The 23,299-nt window shown below is 45.5% G+C and overlaps 2 protein-coding genes across 3 annotated transcripts in view; one reads left to right on the top strand and one right to left on the bottom strand.

Moving 5' to 3' along the window:
• The window catches only part of nup188 (nucleoporin 188), a 21,907-nt gene extending 11,062 nt beyond the window's left edge, over nt 1–10,845 (bottom strand). For both annotated transcript variants that reach the window (XM_027029998.2, XM_027029997.2), the window contains exons 1-25: nt 10,800–10,845; nt 10,053–10,107; nt 9,750–9,823; nt 9,143–9,227; nt 8,644–8,769; nt 8,154–8,246; nt 7,930–8,049; nt 7,585–7,796; nt 7,220–7,334; nt 6,147–6,347; nt 5,389–5,478; nt 5,098–5,163; nt 4,823–4,942; nt 4,401–4,527; nt 4,097–4,252; nt 3,819–3,945; nt 3,522–3,609; nt 3,341–3,417; nt 2,433–2,547; nt 2,220–2,340; nt 1,973–2,039; nt 1,425–1,550; nt 1,064–1,197; nt 708–814; nt 270–476 (exon numbers count right to left, since the gene is read on the bottom strand). In XM_027029998.2, coding sequence (XP_026885799.1) covers nt 270–476; nt 708–814; nt 1,064–1,197; nt 1,425–1,550; nt 1,973–2,039; nt 2,220–2,340; nt 2,433–2,547; nt 3,341–3,417; nt 3,522–3,609; nt 3,819–3,945; nt 4,097–4,252; nt 4,401–4,527; nt 4,823–4,942; nt 5,098–5,163; nt 5,389–5,478; nt 6,147–6,347; nt 7,220–7,334; nt 7,585–7,796; nt 7,930–8,049; nt 8,154–8,246; nt 8,644–8,769; nt 9,143–9,227; nt 9,750–9,823; nt 10,053–10,107; nt 10,800–10,825 — 2,835 coding nt within the window. In that variant the 5' untranslated portion in view covers nt 10,826–10,845. The remainder of the gene's footprint in view (nt 1–269; nt 477–707; nt 815–1,063; nt 1,198–1,424; nt 1,551–1,972; nt 2,040–2,219; nt 2,341–2,432; nt 2,548–3,340; nt 3,418–3,521; nt 3,610–3,818; nt 3,946–4,096; nt 4,253–4,400; nt 4,528–4,822; nt 4,943–5,097; nt 5,164–5,388; nt 5,479–6,146; nt 6,348–7,219; nt 7,335–7,584; nt 7,797–7,929; nt 8,050–8,153; nt 8,247–8,643; nt 8,770–9,142; nt 9,228–9,749; nt 9,824–10,052; nt 10,108–10,799) is intronic.
• A 212-nt stretch (nt 10,846–11,057) lies between these two features.
• On the top strand, nt 11,058–15,888 carry dolk (dolichol kinase). The gene is made up of 2 exons (XM_035521430.1): nt 11,058–11,255; nt 12,816–15,888. The coding sequence occupies exon 2, from the start codon at nt 12,998–13,000 to the stop codon at nt 14,573–14,575; it is 1,578 nt and encodes a 525-aa protein (XP_035377323.1). The 5' UTR covers nt 11,058–11,255; nt 12,816–12,997; the 3' UTR covers nt 14,576–15,888.
• Nucleotides 15,889–23,299: the final 7,411 nt, after the last annotated feature.

Genomic DNA, 23,299 nt, shown 5'->3' on the forward strand with positions numbered 1-23,299 from the left:
CACACCCACACACACACACACACACACACCCACACACACCCACACACACACACACCCACACACACACACACACACACACCCACACACACACACACACACACACACACACACACACACACACACACACACACCCCAGAATGCATGTGAGATAAATCAGGACTCAAATACATGAGCACACCCTGTTTTCAGTCAAACACTGTTTTCTTTTGATGGCGACTTTTGGGGACATCCAATTACAAAGTCCCAGCAATATATATTTGACCTCTGACCTTTGCCCCATCGTTGCCGTCTTTGGTTTCCAGGTTGAGGAAGAGTTCGATGAGTCCGGGCTGTGTTTCCACGGCGACGGTGAGGAACTCGAGAATGGTGACTTTGATGCGCAGGTCGACGGTCTTGCTCTGCAGACGCGTGAGAAACGCGTCTCGTATGGGTGCAGCGTCACTGCCGAGACACGCATACACAGACATAGGCGCCACCTACACACACACACACACACACACACACACACACACACAAAAATCTCATGTTAAGAGATTCATTGAAGGAGACCCAAGCCATCCTCGGCCTGTCAGTGATTGTGAACATGCACACTCAGCCTGCTCTGGAGAGGTGTGGCTGGAGCACTGAAGGGAGGCGGGGCTTTGATAAGGCTGACAGCCGACAGGACGGGTTTAAAGGCCGAGGGCGAGCTTGCAGTGGGCCATTACCATGGCGAGTCTCTTGAGCAGCTGGACGGCGAGTCTCGGCAGGGCCGGGTCATGCTTGTGGTAGATGTACTTAGCCAAAACTGCTATCAGGTTGTTGCCATGGCCACCTGGGGTTGAGAAAGAGAAACAAACAAACATTTACAATTAGATTTACAGCCACAGAGAGAGCGAGAGAGAGCGCGCGAGAATGTGTGTGCGTGTCTCACCATGTTGGGTAAGAGCCTGCTCTAAGGGTGAGATGGTGTGCGTGTCTCACCATGTTGGGTAAGAGCCTGCTCTAAGGGTGAGATGGTGTGCGTGTCTCACCATGTTGGGTAAGAGCCTGCTCTAAGGGTGAGATGGTGTGTGTGTCTCACCATGTTGGGTAAGAGCCTGCTCTAAGGGTGAGATGGTGTCGGACTGTGGTTTGAGTCTGATGACGTTATTGGTGACTGAAAAGGCCAATTTAACCATCTGGATCAGCACCTGTCCAGGACCATCATTACTGCCACTACACACACACACACACACACACACACACACACACACACACACACACACACACACACACACACACACACACACACACACACACACACACACACAGTGAGAGAGAGAGAGAGAGAGAGAGTACACTTAGAGGGACGTTCTTAAACAGATTTAAAAGTGACCAAAGGGAACTGTAGTTTGGTGACCAACAACATTTCCAGTACACATGCATGACCCTCCTCCACCCACCTCCACGGCTGAACACTGAGCACCATGCTGATGGTGTCCACTCCCACTCCCATGATGCTGACCACAGCCTGACCAGCCTCAGTGTTAGCCAGACTGTAAATACACAGGGACTGGAGACTTGGGGTGCTGTGGGGGTTAGAGGTCACACACAGGTTAGCCAGGGGTCAACAACATTTGTTTCCAAATCCTTTTCAGTTGTTGCTACGGCACTGAAGTTAGACAATGTGAGGAAAATAAACTGATCTGCTTTAACACCCCATGGTCAATATGATGATTTGAACATCTGTCTGCCAACGTCCAGTTACTCCCTGGAAACTTCTACATGTATTATATAATACACCCATCCACACGCATCCCAGATAGAGCTCCATCTGACGAAACGTGAAACGCTGTGAAACGTTTTTCGACTGCAAAAACCAGATTTTCTGCATAATTTTGTATGATTTCAGATCCAGATTTTAAGAAATACTAGTGCAGCGATTCCACACATTTATAACGGGATCACAGTGAAATCATTCCATCACAACAGTCTGTATGGGTTGCCATACCTGCCATGTGACTCCCCCTCAGGACTCAAGTTGAGGATAGCATGGACCAACTCAAGAATCAAGCAACCTGAGAGAGAGACAGAGGGGCGTAACTCATAACTACATCATTCTACGTATGAGCACACGTGTATGTACGCTGTGCATCACACTTGCCACAGTCATCCACAGAGCCCCATGTTCAAGATCGCTCCAAAACTGTTTAACAGCTAATGAAGTCAAATGACGTGTGCGCGTGCGCATGTCTCACCAATCTTCTCTCTCACTCCGTGTCTGTTGTAGCGCCACTTGTGGTACGTTGGCAACATCTCCTTCAGTACCAGGAGGACACAGGGAATCAGCCCTCTGCTCTGGGTACTGCCCACCTGGCCCTACACACAGACACACACGTGAAGGGTCACGAACCACTCAAGGTATTAGATCGTAAAAAGCTAGAAAACCACTGTGTGCGCACATGTTTTACCTTGACAAGTGTGGTCACCAGTCTCAGGAAGGCGATGGTCACCGCGTACTCCCCTCGAGGCTGCTCGATCAGCACCAGCAGGTTACCATAGTTACCCGCTTTCATGCCTTCGGCGCTGTCAGACGAGAAGACACCGGCATGTGACCCAGGACGCAACAATCTCAATACCAGCTACTAGCTAATACATTCATTATTCATATGTAAATAAGCAAACACAAGCTAATATTCTTAAATTAAGTGTAAATTCTCACAATGTACTTTCATTTATTTTCTTTTTGCTGTAAATAAACAAAAGGTTTTATAACAAGCACAAAATTCACCCTAAGTGACATTTTAAAATTGCATCTTTGGCAACGTTAAATGACCCGCTTTTGTGTTTTAATTAATTTGAAGGGCTCTGTCATGAGGCTGGTCTTTCTAACGATATGTTGTTGTGGTTAATTTGATCAACTTGGAATCAGCTTCATCGTCCATCTGTCGTATGCACTCGTCTGGGTTTCCAGACACACTAGTGGCTTATTACAGCGCCACACACACACACACACACACACACACACACACACACACACACACACACACACACACACACAGAGAGATCAGTCGTGACACTCAAGCAACTGTTCTAAAACTCGTAGTTCTGACAACACATGCCCACTTTTATCTACAGTTAGGATGTTACCTACAAACTTAGCAGAACATCTCTGGTACAGAGGGGTCAGAACTGACTTAGGAAATCTGAGTTTTCCATGAGGGAATGCACTCCCTTTGCTTCGTATTTGCAATTCGCCAACATTTTTGACGTTATCTATTACTAGGCAGAATGTACGCACAATTCCCCACATACGCATGTATGCAAAATGTTAAAAAGGTAGCAGAGTTCTTCAGGAGAGAGTGCATTTGAGGGTTACCTCATGATCTGCGCCATGTTGGTCAGGGGGGTGGAGCCAAAGGGCAGGAAACCAGTGTGCTGAAGACTGGACCAGACCTGCCCAATCAGAGTGCAGGGTCGGTCGGGAACTCACCACTACACATACATATTCATTCTGACTAGAGCGTTATGTTCTGGGATGTTGCTTTGGCCCCGCCTACCTTCCCAGGTTGCCGTGCGGCAAGTACAATGAGGCAGTTGACACAGGAAGCAATCACATCCACTGGTGGATTTATTACAGAGGTCAACCTAATATACAAAAGTCATAAAATCAATAATTAATCCATTAAAAAAAAAAATATGCTGAAGCATTGACGCAACAGATTCCTTCGTAAAATTATATTACACGTTCATATTTTTCTGCTCTGTATACATTATCTTCCAAAAGAAACAGTAATATTACTGTTTTAGCAGTATAATAATTTTCTAATCATTTTGTGTGCGTGTATGTTTGTCACCTCTGCAGCAGCATGTAGATGCGTGAGGTGAGCGGAAGCAGGCAGTCAGACACGGTCCAGTCTGTACTGATGATCTTATGGACCAGGTCTAATATGGGCTTCACTCTCTCGCAGTGGGCCAGCACATCTACACACGCGCGCACACACACACACAGAGATGGACAACATGCAGAAACACACGCAAAAAAATACATTTATTAAACACTCACAAAATCAGTGAGTAGATTCTGTGTAAACATGTAAAGGGTTAGGGTTAGCCAAGCAGTGTGTGTGTGTACCTGCAGTGGAGACAACGTGGAGCAGCATCTCCACCTCACAGGTGAAGAGGGTCCAGGAGCTGTATGAGTAGTCCCAGCGCACCACGTACCCCTCCTGCCCCACACACACCTGCCCATAACAGCCCTGGGACATCCGCAGATTAGTCTGGCCCGCACCTGCACGCACGCGCACACACGCGCGCACACACACACACACACACACACACGCGCGCGCACAGCAGAGCAGAGCAGGGAGTAGGAATTACACAACAAAGAGACAAATTCATGAGCATGAACTCTTCCAACGCACCCACCCCCCACTGACCTAGCGGGTAGAGGAGCTTGGGAGTCTTTCTGTGCCACAGTGTCTCATCCTCCCTGGACAGCACGTCGCTGGGCTTGTGTTTGTAAACCTCTGTGTACACGGACATCTTATCCAGGAACATGTACACCTGAGAAAGGAGAGTCCTCGCAGGAATAAAATTTGGGCTCTCGAGTGTGCGTCTGTGTATGGTAGGTTTCAGTATTATGGTGGTGGTGGTAACAACAACAACAACAACAACAGCAATAATAATAATAATAACAACAACAACAACATTATAAATATGCTTAAATATATACAATTTTATTAAAAGTCTCTCTGAGTGTACGTGAATATCAATGTGCGAGTCTGAATTACAAGCACAGGTATATGTTACACAAGTGTGAGTATGTATTACGAGCACAAGTGTGTGTATGTGTGTATACCCTCTTGGCTGTAGACTTGTCAGCCAGGAGTGCAGTGAGTAACTGCAGCAATGGTCCAGTCTTATGAGGGAAAACTCCCACTGCAGAGTCCAGGACCATCTCCAGCCCGACATTAGGTTTCTGCGGGACCCACACATGGGGGCAAAGGTCAAAGGTGAAACCAGACAGGACCTCAGCTTGTTTAAAATACACGTGAGAGAGAGAGAGAGAGAGAGAGAGAGAGAGAGAGACAGAGAGACAGAGAGACAGAGAGACAGAGAGACAGAGAGACTCACGGACTCCCAGAAGAGTTCTGCGAGACTAGGGGCAGCAAGGACCTCACACGCAGCACTTATCAGGTACTGGCCAAGAGAGATGGAGAGAGAACAACGTCAGAAGAAGGAGAGAAGAGGGGGATGAGAGAGGAAAGAGACCGAGAAAGAGAGGAGAACACCATTACGTTATATGGCGTATACGCATATTTTGTTCAGCATAAACCCAATAACTATTTAGTGCTATTTTAATGTGTAATTGTAGAACAGGTTCTGTGTGTGTGTGTGTGTGTGTGTGTGTGTGCCGTGTTGTACCTGCTGGCTGCCCAGTGTATCTTCTTCAAACGAGGTAACAACAAATGACAGGAGACCGTAGATACACATCCGCGCTGTGCTGGCAGTGCACTAGAGACAGAACCAAAAGAAAGGAATGCAAATGTCTAATTACTTTTGCTCTGCCCAGGGCCACTTCCGTTCTGACACCCCTACCACGGCTCATCTTCCCCTAGGAAAGGACGCGGTCCTTCAAGATCCCACGCGCACCATGAGAATGTGTCAAAATGCAGGATCATCATACACAAAACAGAAAAACAGAATAAAGCAAGTTAGCTGTTACCAAGACAACAGAGCAGCCCACTAGGTCTACTAACCATTTTGTTATGCTTGTTCCGAAGAAAAGGTAAACTGAGAAAACGTTTTTCTTACTGTTGTATCTTTATTAAAGGAGAAAATATGCTACTTAGATTTGTGGGATTCTTTGGTGGCTTGTGCAGCTATTTTTCCCGCGATTATTCGGAGAAATCCCTCGTCACGCTCCGTTTAGAGTGTGTCTTTGTAACACAGCCCTAACTAGTCCTAACCTTTACCTCAACAAGAACCAGGACACCCTACGCCTAGACTTAAACACAGAAAGCAGAGGGGTGGGACTATGTTAGAGGCGAGGGGTGAGACCAGAGTTCCCAGACTCCCATTAAGCCACAGCCCAGATTAAATAGACTTCCGTTAGTCAACCATTCTTGGCACTACAGATTAGTCAAAGAGCAGGGCTAATACAGGCGACGTGCAGCACGTACGTTGTTGGCCGTGTTGCCGAGGGCCTGAAGCATGTCTGTGAGGTACTGGAACACCCCCAGCTGGAGGGTGGTGTGGCCCAGACGTCTGACCACTGCCGCGGCCTCCACGGGCTGCAGTGTGTGCCGGAGCAGGACCCAGGCCAGCAGCACCGGGCCGTGGTGACAGATATCGCCGAACGCCAGCAGCATCTGATCCATCTCCTGCACGCAGAGAGACAGAGAGAGAGAGAATACGGTACTCATCATTATTCTTGCTCCGCTACCGTTTTCATCCTGAGTCTGTTCTGTCCAATAGCAGGAGATGCAAGAAATATTTGTCTCTCTCACTTTTGGTTACAGTGAAATTCTGCTTTTGTGAAATACCTTTCTATACAGCCACAACACTCCAAAATGTAACATCCTTCCTGACCCCAGACACCTTATTAGTATTCTTGATAATCAGATGATCGATTGTATTATTAGTAATCCGATGGACTATTATTGGTATTTTTGATAATCAGATGATGGACTGTATTGGGTGTCAGAGAACTAAAGTCACTAATCTGGGCTGTGCTGTCCGGATCTGCAACTGGACTTTTATTACGGACACACCGCCGTTTGAATTACAAAAGAAAACAACCCTGGGCTGTTGATTTGAGTATGTTGAGTCAAAACAACTCTATATGCTTGGTGAATGTTTTGATGTGAGTAGCTAATTGCTACTAAATCAACAGGTCTCATTATCTGTTGTTACAGAGCTGTGTGATGTGTAGTTGTTACGGGGTTTGAGTCTGTATTGCCATGTTGTTATGGAGCTGTGGGATGTGTAGGTGTCACGAGGTTTGAGTATTACCATTTACACTTATTTACATTTATGGCATTTAACTGACACTTTTATCCAAAGCGATTTACAATTATGACTGAGTACAACTTGAGCAATTGAGGGTTAAGGGTCTTGCTCAGGGGCCCAACAGTGGCAACTTAGCAGTGGTGGGGCTTGAACCAGCAACCTTCCGATTGCAAGTCAAGTACCTTAACCACTGATTATGGAGCTGTGGGATGTGTAGGTGTTATGGCGTTTGAGTCTGTATTACCTTGTTGATCTCTTGTGTGCTGGAGAGCTGGTGCTGTTCTGTTCGGTCCTCCAGTGCACATTTATGCAGGAAGTCAATATCCATTCCCTCAACCAGAATCAGACAGCTGAAATATCTACAAACACACACACACACACACTCATTTGTCCATGCAGGTCGCAATCCAGCACCTTGACCAGAATCAGACAGGTCTGTCTGTCCATGTTTTTTTTCCTGTAGGCTAAGATGTATGCAAGTGAGTGTGCGTGCACGTACGTATGTGAATGTGTGTGCGCGTGCGTGCGTGTGGGCATGTGTGCATATTTCCACCTGGTCCACCAGAGCATCCATGCTCTTATTGTTACTGTGCGTGCGTGTATCCTCACCCGATCCGGTCCACCAGAGCGTCCATGCTCTTGTCCACGAGGTGCCTGTTGGTTTGTCGCTGTCCGAAGCCCTGCTCCTTAAAGAGCCGGGCAAAGGTCAAAAGGTCGCTGGGGGGCATCTCGAAGTAGGCGTAGTAGAGGAAGAGAACCTCTAGCAGCAGGGCCTGCTCCCTCAGGCACTGTGTAAACCAGTGGGAGACCTGCCTCTCCGTCTGTGGTGGACAAGGGGAGACGGACGTGAAAAACTGGACGAAAGGCAAAAATCACTGGACTTCAAGCTGAATCTGGAGATACCCCAGAGAAGGGAGGACAGCAGCCAATCATGAGAGATGAACAGAGCCTCACCATCAGGTTCCCGTGCGTCTCCCACGTCGGGGCCTCAGCATTGAACAGACCCTCAAACTGCTGCTGGTAATTGGACACCAAGTCCTTCTCCAGCTTAGCCACACAGCCAGCATACTCCGCCTGCGCGCGCGCACGCATACACACACACATCCAGCAGCCACGTCAGCAAACACCTCCCAGGAGCCAATCCAAGAGGGGCCCTCGAATGACTGACAGGCCCTTACCCTATAGGGATGCCTCTCGTCCTGGAAGTAAGTGAGGAGGAGGAGCACGCAGCGCAGGAGGCAAACCCTTTCCTCATAGTAGTAATCTGCTATCTGAATACCCGACACAAACACAGCACGAGGGTAAGTGTTATTGTGAGTCATGTCATAAATTAACTTTTAAAATATATTTAGAAATCAGAGAGTAAACATTAGGCCCATGGTGGCCTATTCAAGCACACGGGGAACCATCTGTTGGTTATACATCTGCTGGATCGTGTGAATGCAGTGGATTCATCAACACGCCCAAAAAACTCTGAAAGGTTAGTGATCAGTCATCATGCTCATGTGTGATTGGCTTGCGAATTCTGTGACATCAGCACTACAAAGATCGACGGGGCAAAGTGTGATAACGATGCGCCAATATATTGTGCAGCGCTTACAGGGAGACAGCAGACAGGGACAGACAGGGACAGACAGGGACAGACAGGGACAGACAGGGAGGTGTGACCTTGAGCAGTAGAGCCTGGCTCTGTCTCTCATCCTGCAGCACTGTCTTCAGTGTGTTCCGAGTGCCTCGATAGTCCTCCTGCAGGTAACACTGCAAAATCTGCACACTCTGTTGTTCATCCAGACCCTGACACACACACACACACACACACACACACACTTGCATTACCCGAGCTCAAGTCTCTCAGTTTAGGTTGCAGCACTGATTCTTGTTCCGGGCTGGTATCTTGGTATAAAGGTTATTTTGGGACTAACCTACTTGTCCTAGCTAAGGACACTTTTCAGCGGAGCTATCTAAGCACTTCTGCAAGTTGCTTTGCATAGTAGCATCTGCTAAATGCCATAACGGAGTCAGGCATCATGACTTTGCCCACCTGCTGTTTCCCACCCTGCCGGATGCACAGTTTGTGAGTGCGCGCGCGCGTGTGTGTGTGTGTGTGTGTGTGTGTGTGTGTGTGTGTGTGTGTGTGTGTGTGGGAGGGCGGTGCTGCAGTGCTTACCAGCAACTTGCTGATGCGCAGCCCAAAGTCTTTAAGAGGTTGGGCGACATCTTTATCTGCCTTGAGCCTCTCTGCTGAGGACAAGCTGCACACAGGAACAGCCTCATAAAAACAGCAGTGCCACTGCACAGAGTGCTTTCAAATACCACAATATCAGCAGTGCCACTGCATAGAACTGCATCCAAACACGTCAGAAGTAACACTACACTGAATTGCATTAGGTGGTGTTGATTTGGGGGCGGGGGTGAGAGTTCTATGAAATATAACTAATCATCAGCTGTCTGTTAATGAAGGCTACTATGTAATGCTGTCAGGAGGTCCACTGCAGAGTAACATGACTGGATTGAAACTGGATTGAAATTCTGAGCAACTTATACAGCAGTTAAAGCCTAACAAGTTAGATAGCCATCCATAAACTCCATTTGGGTGAGAAAAATATAAATAAATAAACCAAAATATAAACACTGACTGTCTATAGCTAACAAAACCAAGATAAAGAATACAACAGGCATTTTTCTACGGTTTCTTTATTACCACTGCCTTTGTATCTGAATCCATCATAAACCCATCTCCCCTGAGTGGGGAGCATTTTTAACCACCGTCGTACCTGGGCGTGTTGTAGTAGGACAGTCCCTGCAACAGGCGGCCCCCGTTCCGCTCCAGCTCCGCTTCTATCTGGTCCTGTCACGGTACACAAACGTTAATGAAACCACAGCTTAGCCCGAGATTCAACAGCACCGTGTCTCGCATTTCTACACTAGATCCTTCATCACGCAGCCTCGGTTAAATAGACAAAGTAGTGCAGTGTGCTCCTTGGTAGAAAACAAATGGTACAAAAGCCGGTGCGTAAGTTGTGTGAGAAACCTTCAGCCGTTTTGTCCGTTGACTCCGAGAAAGGGAATTTACTAACCGGTTCCCGCAAAGCAGATCTCCCCAGCAAGATGGTCCATAACTCCCGACTGCTCCTGCACAGAATAAAGCGAAAAGTGTCAGTCCAGCGGCCTAAAGTGACGGGACGCATGTCGGCCAACCATTCAGCCAGTGGTGTGCAGGTATCCGCAAACACTCAACAGCCCGGCTAACTAGAAATAAATACAATACAGCCGAGCTTCACCAGCCCTGTCACACTGACGTTGTTTAAATCCCGCGTTTGTGGTCACATAACGCGCCCCAATTATGTATCTACTAAACAAACTGACTTATCAACTCAGCCCAGTTAGCTAGTTAGCTTAGCGAGCTAACAGACGTATGCACACGCGACAAAACTCAGTAAAACAGCCAAACCGACTAGTTACGTGACCATCTAACGCGAGCAGCGTTTTATAATTCAGGCGGAATCAAGTTTTAGCTCACAACTGCAAGTCAACCGAGGGAAGTCTCGGAGAGCTGTGCGTTCAAGAGCACTTATTCACGGGTTAGCGTTAGCTTAGCAACGCCATTGTTCGCCAGCTATTTTAGGCTATCTTATCTTAGCAAGCTAAAGTTGCTATTCAAATGTGGCAGCACGTTCCCTCCACGTTGTGGCCGTCAAACGACAAAAGCAGGCCAAAGAAGAACTCAGCAAGGCGTTAAAATCTAAATTCATCACCCTCAACATGAGAATTAAAGATGTTGAAATCTTACTGTATTTAAAAAACAAACTTTTTCCCTCGTTTACCTGACACACATCCCTGACTCCGCCATCTTCACCCCAACATGCGACCAATAGCACAACGCAACCGCATCACATGATATTATAGACATTTTTTCGGTACTAAAATAAAAAATAAAAAAAAACACACACAGGATACATTGATTCTATTTGGGATAACAGGGATTTAACAGTTTTAAAATATTTAAATGTCAGTTTATTAATGAACTGCAGCGAGTTATTTGGTACCACGTGACTGAGCTGTCAAATATGGCCGCCCCCACCCGAGTGTGATAAGCGACGTTGGACTGGGAGGAATACTGGGAGGAATACTGGGAGGAATACTGGGAGGAATACTGGGAGGAATACTGGGAGGAATACTGGGAGGAATACTGGGAGGAATACTGGGAGGAATACTGGGAGGAATACTGGGAGGAGCGCAAACCACAGTCTCAGTGTGATGACATTTCCTTTCAGTTCCTGGTAAGTTTAAGCACGGTTCTGTCCGACATCTGTCTGAATTATCGCTTCTGCATCCTTTAATTCTTGACATTCATTCGTTGTGTCTGTTAATTGCAGGGAAATTGCGGCTCCGACAAAGACACCGGCCAGATTATGGTGTTATATGAAATATCTGTTGTTCATATGAGAGGAAAAACAGGTTGATCTCTGCCCTCTGTTATAGCTAGCTAGCACGATTGGTTCAAGCGGACGCCCAATGACGAAAGCTAATGTAACAGCGTAATAACGTTATCATTGTAATGTCCTAACGTAATTCTGTGGTGACCAGTTTCGTTATTTCGGTGTAAATGTCTCTTGTGTTTACTGTTTTAGTCAGCTTGTTTGGTGGAAACCTTAACATCCCAAGCTCATCCGTTACTGCAGCCAAATGTATAATAAATTACAGTGTAATAGTATAGCCGGTGTCGTTTAGTGCTGCAGGGTGCGGTGTGTGAGGTGAGTCTATCCTCTGACACGCCTGTTCCTGCCACTTATTAAACTGCGTGTGTAAGAACATAAACCATGCAGTGGCGTTTCCCTCCATCACTGAGCTCAGGGGCTCTGCTATAGTGTGTGTGTGTGTGTGTGTGTATGTATGTGTGTGTGTGTGTGTGTATGTATGTGTGTGTGTGTGTGTGTGTGTGTGTGTGTGTGTGTGTGTGTGTGTCTGTGTGTGTGTGTGTCTGTGTGTGTGTGTGTGTGTGTCTGTGTGTGTGTGTGCTCAAGTAATTTCAACAAATGCGCAATTCTGAATCGCTGGTGAGCTCATACCAGGACAGAGTTCAGGGTGGAGAGGTCATTGGTTGAGTCACCTCAGTTTCTGTCACCTCGTTATTACAAAACTTTCTTGTTGACATCTTATATGTGTGTGTGTGATGACTCCCCCGAGAGCTCTGTGTCCAGGAAACTATTAAGTCTTTCGTTAGCAAGAATGAACTTAGGCACTCTAACTTTTGATAGTGTGTCCTTTGACAGAATCACAGGAGATAACTCATGTTGGGGAATATCTGCAGAGTAGCTGCATTATTAGAGATAGTTGTCATTCTAACAGAAGTAGTGGATAGCAGTGGTCTTAACTTTTGGAGACACCATTTCATAGAGAGAAAAAAAATTCTTGAAGAATGTGGTGTGCTGATAACAAGCAATACTTACTGGTGAAAGGATTTGGCGCTGCACTATTCACAGCACACAAGACGCAGTGTCATTGATGCGACGCACCACTGTGACATAGTACCCCTGCTGTATTTTTTTCCCAGTAGTGCCAGCTTGTGGAGAATGTCCTAACTGCGAGTGAGTGAGCGAGTTACAGTCCAGGTCCTTGAGGTGCTACACGACTTAAAAACAAAGACAAAATAACATTGTTCACAGTGCAAAATGGAGGAAAAAAAGAAAGAAAACATTAAAAATAGAAGAAAAATGTAATTCAAGGGTTACACCATTATATTACATCTTATAAAAATCTTTGTATAAGGCTATTACATTGTCGTGGCAAAACTAAATCATTATCATTCATAACCCATATTATGACATGTTTCTTTTCAGGCTGCTGATGTGAGATGATAGGAACTAGAGGGGACGTGTGTATAATGCTGAACTGTGTCCCTGCAAGACCATGAAAACTGGCTGGCTCCTTCACCTTTCATAAAAGTCATTTCTGTCGCTCTCTTGGCGTCTCCAAAAGTTTTTCACACACACAAGGACACACGCACGCCCATCCCTCCGCCATGCAGACGGACCCCGTGCTGGTGGAGTCCCTGGTGGTGTTCTCCATCGTGCTGTGCGTGCACGTGGCCATCTGGAACCAGCTGTCGTGGAGCTGCATCGCTCTGGCCATCCAGGCCTTCTACGTGCAGCACAAATGGGATCGTCTCCTGCGCGCCGGCGCTGCCGTCTTCCACTTCCGCCCCTCGGCCAATAGCGGCGTCCTGCCGGCCAGCATGCTCCTCCCCCTGCTCGGCCTGGCCCTGCAGGGCCGCTGCGTTGCTGCGGGCAACGTCCACTTTGAGCGCTTCGCCATGGTGGTGACGGTGACCGGCATGATGTTGGCCCTCTTCCTGTCGCTGATAGCGCTGGGTGTGACGCGGCCCGTGCCCACCAACACCTGCGTGGTCGCCGGCATCGCAGCCGGCGCCATCTTCTACGCGGTCAAGCACACGCTGACCGTGTCGGAGGTCATCGAGGTGCTGGAGGTGCTGCTCATCTTCGTCTACCTGAACCTCATCCTCCTCTACCTCCTGCCGCGCTGCTTCACGCCCGGCGAGGCGCTGCTCATCCTTGGCGGCATCAGCTTCATCATAAACCAGCTGATCAAGCGCTCCCTGGGCTCCGGGCCAGCTGGCGCCGACGCCGAGCCGCTGCTCTTCCTCCTGCCTGTGGCCGTGGTGGGCTGCGTTCTGCTGGGCGTGGTCTTCGCCCTCCTCTTCCTCTTCATGGAATCGGACTCGTGGGCCGCGTCGGCCTTCTTCCACACCATGACGGCCGTCCTGGGCCTGGGCTTGCTGTTGCCGTGGCTCTCCCTGCTCGGCCAACAGCACCCCGTCGCCTGGCTCCTCCTCTTCCTCACACAGAGCCCCGCCCGCCTCTGGATGCTGGCCTACTGGGGCGTGCTGGCACTGGCCGCCGTCGCCGTAGTGATGCGGCAGAACGGGCGCCGCGCGGCCAGCGGCAAGAAGCATCGGGCATCCTCGGCGGCGAGGAAGTACTTCCACCTGCTGGTGGTGCTGACGTTCGGACCGGGTCTGGCGCTGGACCGGCCCCTGCTGCACCTGGCGGCCGTGGCCTGCCTCGCCGTTTTCCTCTTCCTGGAGCTGGTGCGCGTCTTCCGCATCCGGCCACTAGGGGCGCCGCTGCGCCACTGGCTGGCCGTCTTCCTGGACGAGAGGGACTCGGGGCCCCTGGTCCTGACGCACATCTACCTGCTGTTGGGCGTCTCGTTGCCCGTTTGGCTGTCTCCCGGTCCCTGCACACCGAGAGGGGGTCTGCCGGGGGCCGGCGGTCTGGTGCCGTACGCAGGCGTCCTGGCCGTGGGAGTCGGTGACACGGTCGCGTCTGTCTTCGGCAGCACCGTCGGTGAGATCCGATGGCCCGGCACCAAAAAGACTTTCGAGGGCACGGCGACCTCTGTGTTTGCGCAGGTCATCGCCGTGGCAATATTCCTGATCGCTGATAGCAGCATAAACCTAAATGCCAGCTACTCATGGGTGGTAGGCTCCATCGCCATGGTAGCGATGCTGGAGGCTTACACCTCACAGATTGACAACCTGCTGTTGCCGTTGTATTTATATGTCCTGCTGCTGTTATGAGCCTGTGCGCACACAAACACAGCTAAACAAACGACGCACAAACAACGGACGCCTAAATATTTACACAATCAGAACTCCCCACAAATACATAGATAAAAACCTTCAGTGGATGCCAATGTTTTCCTGTGCAGGTGCAAATGTTAAAAAACGCACACCGAGCTTTGTATGTGGAAATAATTCTGGGAATCTGGATAGGCTGTTTCAACTAAATTGTTGCTAAACACTCAACATCCCTTAGTTTAGTTCTCCTTAGAGATTATCGTTTATGCCTGAAACAAAAGAGGATAGTTACTGTAGTTACTGTAGTGTCTATAGGAATTGGCCGATACCAACAGGAAATGCACCCAACAGAGGACCATGGACCCTATGCAGCACGTAAGGTAGATGCATGCGTACGTCGCAGCATTCTCCTTAGGGACAATGGCATGGAAAGGGCAGTGATGGCAGTTAAAGTACTTGACTAGTAATCAGAAGGTTGCGGCTTCTGAGCCCATGAGCAAGGCCCTTAGCCCTCAACTGGTGGGTCAGAATTGTAGTTTTGGATAAAATTGTTGGCTAAACCTTGTCTTGGTTTGGCCTTGAATGGACAAGGTGAACAGGCTATATCGTCCATATATAACCACGTAGGTCAACGAGAAGGCTCATCTGTGGGGGTGTTTCTCCTCTCCAGACAGCCTGCAGTGTTGCAAATTAAGAACATTACAGCTGAGTTATGTTGCAATCTGTTATCATGTATTGGCTCATTTGCAACTGACATCTATTTTGAGAACACAAGTGCATAATAATACAACAATTACAACAACAATAATAATAGTAATAATAATAATAATAATAATAATAATAATTGGTGCACTTCTGCACCAGTTTGTTTCTTAATCCAGTTGGATTTGAGAGGAAGGCCATTGCATGTGAGCCATCCTATTAGAGAGATTTATTTCTGAAAATATATATATATATAAGGTGAGCAAGTCTGTTTAGGAGACAGTTAAATTCATAGTTAGTCTTATGGATTGTTTGAACAAATGGATGATTTTTCTAGCCCTTTAAGAATCAACAAACACACAAAACTCCTTAGAAGCAAATAAACAAGAACATATAATTTACCAATACTTACAATACAAACTCTTTTATTGTCTTATCCAGCACCACTCTGATATGTTCCCCTATTTCCCCTTATTTAGCAAGCAGAAATATGCATCGATGTTGCCTCTGAAGAACATGACGTTTTTTTCTTTACACAAAATCCTGAACATTGTATTCTAATTATAAATACTGAATATGTGTCTATAATGCAAAATAAAAGACTAATTTTTTGTTGTTGTTGCCTTTTTGTACTTTGAAATGTACAGTCTGGTCAAAGCAGTCAGCGGTGTGTGTGTGTGTGTGTGTGTGTGTGTGTGTGTGTGAGTGAGTGTATGCAGGATCCAAGGTCACCTTTACAGCATGTCCACTGTGATCACGGGCAAGCAAGTTCCGACCTTTATATAAAGTTTTCAGAATAGACTTCTTGTTTTGTTTTTTTTCTGTCTCTTAAAATCGGATTCGTTTTTATTTCAGTGTTAATACATTTTAAAGCATTCCGATCCCTGTGCCAAAACAGCTTCCCCAGAATGCTAAACACCATGTCCATTTGTTCATTTTGACTGAATGTTTTCAAATAAAGTGGTTTTGGTCCCGTATGAGAGAATCACGTGTATCTTACATTAATTCTGAGGCCATCCAACAGTTCTCTCACCAGCGCTGATGTACTGTTATAGTTATATTTGTAACTGACTGGTTTTTAGCACCTTCCTGTTCACTTTTATGACTCGAATATCAGTTGAACCAGAATAAATCCTAAAGTTCCTTTTAACGGGAGATTTAAAAAAAAAAAAAAAAAAACAGCATAATGTAGAGTGCAGTTTAAGGTACATTCACCATACGATATGTTAATTAGTTAAGATTTGTTTCATTTTGACTGATTAACATATCACTTGCCAAATGAAACCCTCATCAAGCCATGGACGAAGGTTCACAGCTTTGTTACATTGTGGGGAGGGTCGAGTTTCCGGCGTGTATATCACACATCTTAACATCCACATAACCAAAGGTAAGCCGTATTCTGTCGATTTACCTCGTTTTGTCGAAATGTCCTGCCGGGTCGCACAGAGCAGATTTATTGTGAAGTGTGGAACGTTTTCGCAGCTATATTAAATGTTCAATAACGCACTTTTGGCTTTTGAGGTCACTGTTTACACTTTTACTTTGTATATTATGGTTAAGGCACAAAAGTGGAAATCGAATATATATAAAACTCAAGTTAGCTATAGATCAAAAGGTCCTTAACACAGTCCTATAAGTAGCACGTTTTAATTACGCTAAAACGAGACAATATGTATGTGACGTCACCGAAAGCCCACAAACCGGACAGTACAAGATTTTAAGAACATTCCTCAATTTTTAGGAATATTACTCATGCTGGATTATTATTACAATTGTTGATTTCTTCGAAATCAAAGGTAGGCCTAAAACTTCTCCCGGTAAACCGGTGTCAAACTGCTATATGAAAGGAATAACTAAAAAACATAATTTCTTTCTATACCATGTTTCGATTAAGAGAAGTTTAGACATATATAAATTAATGTGGACTTGTAAACAATTTAAGTAGCTTTTTTAGGTTTAAGAGACGTTTAGTTGATCAAAGTTTATTTGCAAAATGTATTTATATTTAAACCATGTTGAATGAATTAAGGGAGGATTGAGGGACATTAATGAATGTGTACGTATAAACCATTTGGAATTAGTTTTATGTGTTAAGAGAATGTGTTTAGTATAATGTTTTATATAAGGCGTATAGAAGACAGATTTAGTGAGATTTAATGATCTTGTAAACGTTAAACTTTATGTTGAGATTAAGAGCATATTGACTAAGAGAAATTGTTTGTACTGTTTACGTATTTACGTTATTTAAATAAAGAATATCTAATAGATTAAGAAATGGACTATATAAAGAGAAACTGTTTAGATTTAAGGCCTTTACACACTGCGATTTATTCGCGCTATTTTTTCGGACGACAGTAAATTATTCCCAACACCGGTTTAACAGATGGCTTCTCGTACGCCTAACGCGATTTTTCTGACATAAAAAATGCCTCATTATTTTTTCATCCTGTAATGTTTTGGGGAAGGGATGTCATTACAGCAGTCACAGCTGGTTTTAAAGTGGGCAGAGTATCGGTCGATGGCCGAGACGCAAACACAATATTGTTCGTCTTCAGCATCCAGTAATTTGTGAAAAATGTGAGAATGTTTATGGCTACGAAGATGCCGTGCCTCTGTTCTATCTGGGCCGCAGTGCACAGAAACCAGCGATCTGATTGGATTAACCGGTTCAGTTAGCCTAGAATATATAAGATAAAATTATCACATTAATAATTATATTTAATTCTCTAATTTAAGAGACCCGATAACATTTTTTCTCTAAACATCTAACCTCTAAATCTCTAAATTTGTTTTGCATTTGAGGATTTATGTTTGTTTTTGTTTATTTTTACCCAAATTGGATGTACGCAATATAGTTTGTATTCTTCAGAGGAGCAAAAAGATATCATAAATGCAATATATAAATATAACATATAATATATAAATATAATATAGGACATAGTGGGATGTGTCTTCTTGCACGGACTGTGCCCACAGCAAGACTCCACATGCCCCCCCCCCCCCCCCCCCACTGGTAAGTTGCTCCCCCTGCCTACTCCTCTGAGGCCCTGGTCGCACCTTGCTGCGGACTTTGCTACTGACCTACCTGCCTCTGATACCTACCTGCAATACAGTAGTTTTAACAGTTGTTGACAGGTTTTCGAAGATGGACCGGTTCGTCCCTCTGAAGACCCCGCCCACCGCGCTGGAAATGCCTGACCTGCCCTCAATTTACATCTTGGGTGTGCTGAGAACTGCAAGGGCCAACTCAACATCATGGTCAGCCTGACGTCCAGCTACCATCCTCAAGTGAATGGACAAGCGGAAAGGGCTAACCAGGAACTGGGTAAGTTCCTTCATCTGTACTGTCAACGCTGTCCCAAGACGTGGAGCGCCCTGGGCGGAGTATGCACAGAATTCTCTGCCTCACACAGGTACTGGCCTTTCCAGGTACTGGCCTTCGAGTGTGTGCTAGGGTCTCAACTTCCGCTCTACCCCTGGACCACTTCCGCTTCAGATCAGCCAGCACTCAAAACCTGGTGCAAGGAGAGCGAGAGGACTTGGGAGGAGACGCATAAACGATTGCGTACGGCTACAGAGATCTCTCTACGGAGATGGGAGGGAACCCTGCAGTATGCCCTGGGACAGAAGGTGTGGGTATCAACCAAACAGAGCTGCGCGGGTGCCACAGGCGAACTGGTCGCAAAATATGAGGGCCCATATACGGTCAAGGGAAAAATCAACAAGGTAAATTATTGGGTTGGTCAGGCTGGGTGTAGTCAGGCTTCCAGGGCCTTCCATGTTTAGGCGTTGAAGCCTGTGATGCAGGGTGCCCTTGCCAGGGAGAAGAGTTCCTCGATCAACCCGCCTCCGCCTCTGGAGATGGAGGGGGGCCTGGCATACAAGGTGACGGCCCGGCTGGATTCCCATAAGGGAGGCAAGGGGTTGCAATACCTTGTGGACTGGGAGGGGTACAGCCCTGAGGAACATAGTTTGGTTCCGGCCTCCCAGGTTTTAGACCCCAACCTCATCGCCTCCTTCCATCGGCTGCAACCACAGAGGCCCGGCCCGCGCCGGCGAGGCAGGCCTCGCTCCAGGCGACTGGCGGGGTCTTAGGGGGTGGTTCTGTCACAGTTAGCCGGTCCAACATCGAGAGGGAAACGCCTGCATCAGATGAGGGCTGTACCGTTCGTTTACCTCACTCCCAATCACCTGTTTACTGATTGGAGACACCTGCTTCTCATCGCCATGTCTCCCGATTTATACTTCCACAGGTCCCAATGAACAATGCTGTGCATTAGCGCAGCCTTCTGTGTATTGCGACTCGACTTCCAGAGTATTCCCATGGATAACTTTACTGAATATATTTATCATCATGGATCATAAAGAGCATGTTAGTTCAAGTTCACCTCTCGCCTCTCCTGTGCCGCTAGCGTCACAGCTGCTAATAAAAATCTCTATATTATTTTACAAAAATGTAGGTATCCACCTAAACTCTTAATCTAAATCTATCTTAATATATTCAATATTCTCATAAACTGATCAATGCACAAATAATTTACAATTATTTCTAAACATAGGCAGAATTTACGCAGGGGACTGTGGGTACGTGCCCTCATGACTTTCCAAAATAGCTGACTTTATCCGCACCACATTTTGAAAATATTATTGTTTCAAATATTTCCTGTCTCTGCTTCATTTAAATTTATGGAATTTATCATATGGACTATATTAAGAAAGCTTTTTAGATTAAGATCAGTTTAGTTGGATACCTGCATTTCTGTAAAATAATATAGAGATTTTATTTAGCAGTGTGTTGAGATTCAAATAAAGTTGAATACATTAAGTGAAATTGTTTAGATTCAGACACAATTGAGGGGATACTAATGAAATTATAAATGATAATTTGTTTTATTTATTTGTGTTGTATGTTTAGCCTAAATTATAAGAAGGTCTATTAATTTATATTTAGTGTGAGGATATCAGTTAATTAATATCAAATAATATATATGACCAGAATGATCAATATTAATGAGCTTTTTGTTCTATGTAAAATCTCTTATTTATGTTATTTACATCAGGAGAATGTTGTATAGATTAAAGCAAGTTTATAGGTTAATGAATATTTGTAATTTATTTAAAATCAAATGCATGTTCCAACAGTGGCATCAGTGGAGGAGAGCTGCTAACACAAAGAAGATGTTCCTCCGTGATGGGAGCAACGCTCCAGAGGCAAAGGGAAAACCTGAAATCGGGTGCCGTTTTCCACGGATTGCTGGAGCCTCTGTGATGAAATGTGAATCTCTGGACTTCCTTGTTATAGGGCAGCGCTGCAGCTTAAGTGTTAGAGAGGCAGCACGCAAGAGCAGCACCGTGAGTGTGAAGCTCACACTCCCAGAGCTCCAGTAACCAGCACAGGTTGGACCTCAGTGCAGGCCAAAGCTGGAAGCTCCTCACCCTCCGTGTGACTTCATCGGTGGTGAGCCACTGCGTATCTGGAGGGCGGCCGCGCATAAGGCAGAGAGCAGTGCTGTGCGTTCGGCTCCGCCTCGCCCCTCCCGGTTTCCGCTGCTCAGCCAGGACCGTGTGCCCCTGGTCTGCCATGCCAAGGGTCAACCCATGAGGCAGGACAACGGTCGGGCTGGCCATGCTGCCAAGCGCCCTGGAGCCAGAAGAGCAAATGGCATGAAGGTCATCACCCTAGAATTGCCCTTCCGTGCGCCGCTTCACTCTACGGCCTTCAAGGCACGCAGAAAAATCTTTGAATAAAGATGTTAAATATATGCAAAGAAGTCAGCCTGAGATAGTGTTGTTTCTGTCTTATTCTATCCACCTCTGTTTCCTGTAGGTTGACTAAAGAGAGGACCCCCACTACAAATGCAGAAATGTGTGTACATATTAGATCTTTTTATCAACTGCTCTTACACACATGGACACACGTTCTTATTGTTTTATTTCTTTTCACTAGACAAATTGGTAACTTACTATGTTTTTCCAGTTGTCTAGGCAGTTATGTTTTGCAGTGTCAGATACAAAGACAAACATAACTTTCATGATTGAACAGACAGCAGAATGTGGCCAGTGTCTTTGAACAGGATAATTAATCAAAGACTGCAGGAATACAGCTGCATTTAAAGACTGTATACCTCTACAGCTCATGCTGTGTAAATGACCACATTCCTTATAGCCAGTATATGAAGAACAGTAACATACCCAGCATAAAAAAAGGAAACGATTACTTTTTTTTTAAAAGGGTCTGTTAAATGTGCACATGTAGTGTTCTGGTGTTTCTGAGACAGCTCACTGTGAGATACTGCTCCTAGCATTGTGCGCCTTATGGTATGAAGCAAGCAGTGACATACAGTCCTCAACTACATTTGAAATGAGATGTACAGTATGAGAAAAATTATGGTTTTGAAACGCTGCAGCATGTAAATACAATGAACATTGAAATTGAGCATAATAGGTCCCCTTTAAAGTGATATTACATGTTCGGGCGTGCTTTACTGCTGTCAGATGCTTAACTCATTTAGTCATTGTTGGTATGTTATATATTCTGATCAATCTTACCTTGACGATTAATATTTATCCAATTTACAATCTGTTGAATTCTTTTCAAAATAAGAGTATACACTAAACCTGCACATGTGCACACAAATGTGAAGAATATCAGTGTCCTGTACTGCATTCAGCTGCTAATGTATTATGTTTACTGTTCTACATTCTTTCTGAGGGATAAAAAAATAGTAAGAGTAAAAGTGTAAAAGGTAAGTGTAAAAGAATTATCAGATTTCACTCATGCACAACAGAAAAGCATTGGCCAAATATCAGAAGATTTCACAAACACAAATATTGAACAGTACTGTAATGGCTGATACTAAACAGTACTATAATAGCAGATACTGAACAGTACTGTAATAGCAGACACATAACAGTACTGTAATGGCTGATACTAAATAGCACTATAATAGCAGATACTGAACAGTACTGTAATGGCTGATACATAACAGTACATTTACATTTACATTTATGGCATTTAGCAGACGCTCTTATCCGGAGCGACTTACAAAAGTGCTTTGTCATTTACTCATAGAATACATCCAAGTACAGTACAGTAGGTTAGAATTAAACATATAATGTAATGCAGAAATATTTAGATTAAGTAATAAAAAACGATCGCTTGAACATTTTTATGAGTCAGCATTCTTACTGATGAGTACAATTTGCTGTGGTCTCAGGGAGGGAGGGGTCTCGCTGCTCTCCTGTCAATCACAGCAACACTGGCCAATCCCAGCTCAAGCCTCAGAAAGGGGCAGACAGATCGATCCTCTGAGTGTGTTACTCTGCCCTTTGACACAGCATGAGCCACAGCTTGAAAGGATGTGGTGATTGTCTGCATGAGGAAGCATGCGACAACCTTTGCCCTCCCTGGCTGGCAGCTGTCATGTGACAAGGAATAATTACCTGATGGGTGGGAATTGTCTATGACTAAACTACGGAGAACAAAAAACTGTGTTACCAACAACTCTTATTATTTATTACAATCATTATTATTCTGAGTTTGATGGAGAGAAGAGTCAGTACACTTCCTCCTTTGCTATAACTCATATTCCTGAATTCCAGGAGACATCTGGGAATTGCTGGCTTTGTTATAGAAAGTGTAAAGGAGGAAAAGGTGTCTTGTATGGAGCCTGAGTGTTAAAGTTGGAGATTAGTAATCAAACAGAACTGTTGTCAGTAAAGGAACTCTGGTGAGGGAGATGAGTTAGGTGCCCTGTACACAGGGTGCCCGTGGGTCCTTAAAAAGTCTTAATTTGTCTGAAATTACATTTTACAAATTTGAGGCATTAATAAGTCTTCAGTTGTCTTAAATGTGAAATTGCATCGTCTTACATTTTATGCTTCAGACATGTTTTTGCTGTAGGCCCATTCGAATGTCGCAAATGAAATTCCTGACTAACACAGGTAGTCTCAGTCACCCAATCACCGCTTGTAAATCTGAAAAGTGCCTAGTGAAGATGACAAGCTCCATTTTGATATAAC

The sequence above is a fragment of the Electrophorus electricus genome, chromosome 22 (assembly GCF_013358815.1).
Source record: "Electrophorus electricus isolate fEleEle1 chromosome 22, fEleEle1.pri, whole genome shotgun sequence".
NCBI classification, from domain to species: Eukaryota; Metazoa; Chordata; class Actinopteri; order Gymnotiformes; family Gymnotidae; genus Electrophorus; species Electrophorus electricus.

Bases quoted from the DNA above. Each gene is read 5' to 3' on its own strand.
- dolk (XM_035521430.1), top strand. From the start codon at position 12,998: ATGCAGACGGACCCCGTGCTGGTGGAGTCCCTGGTGGTGTTCTCCATC.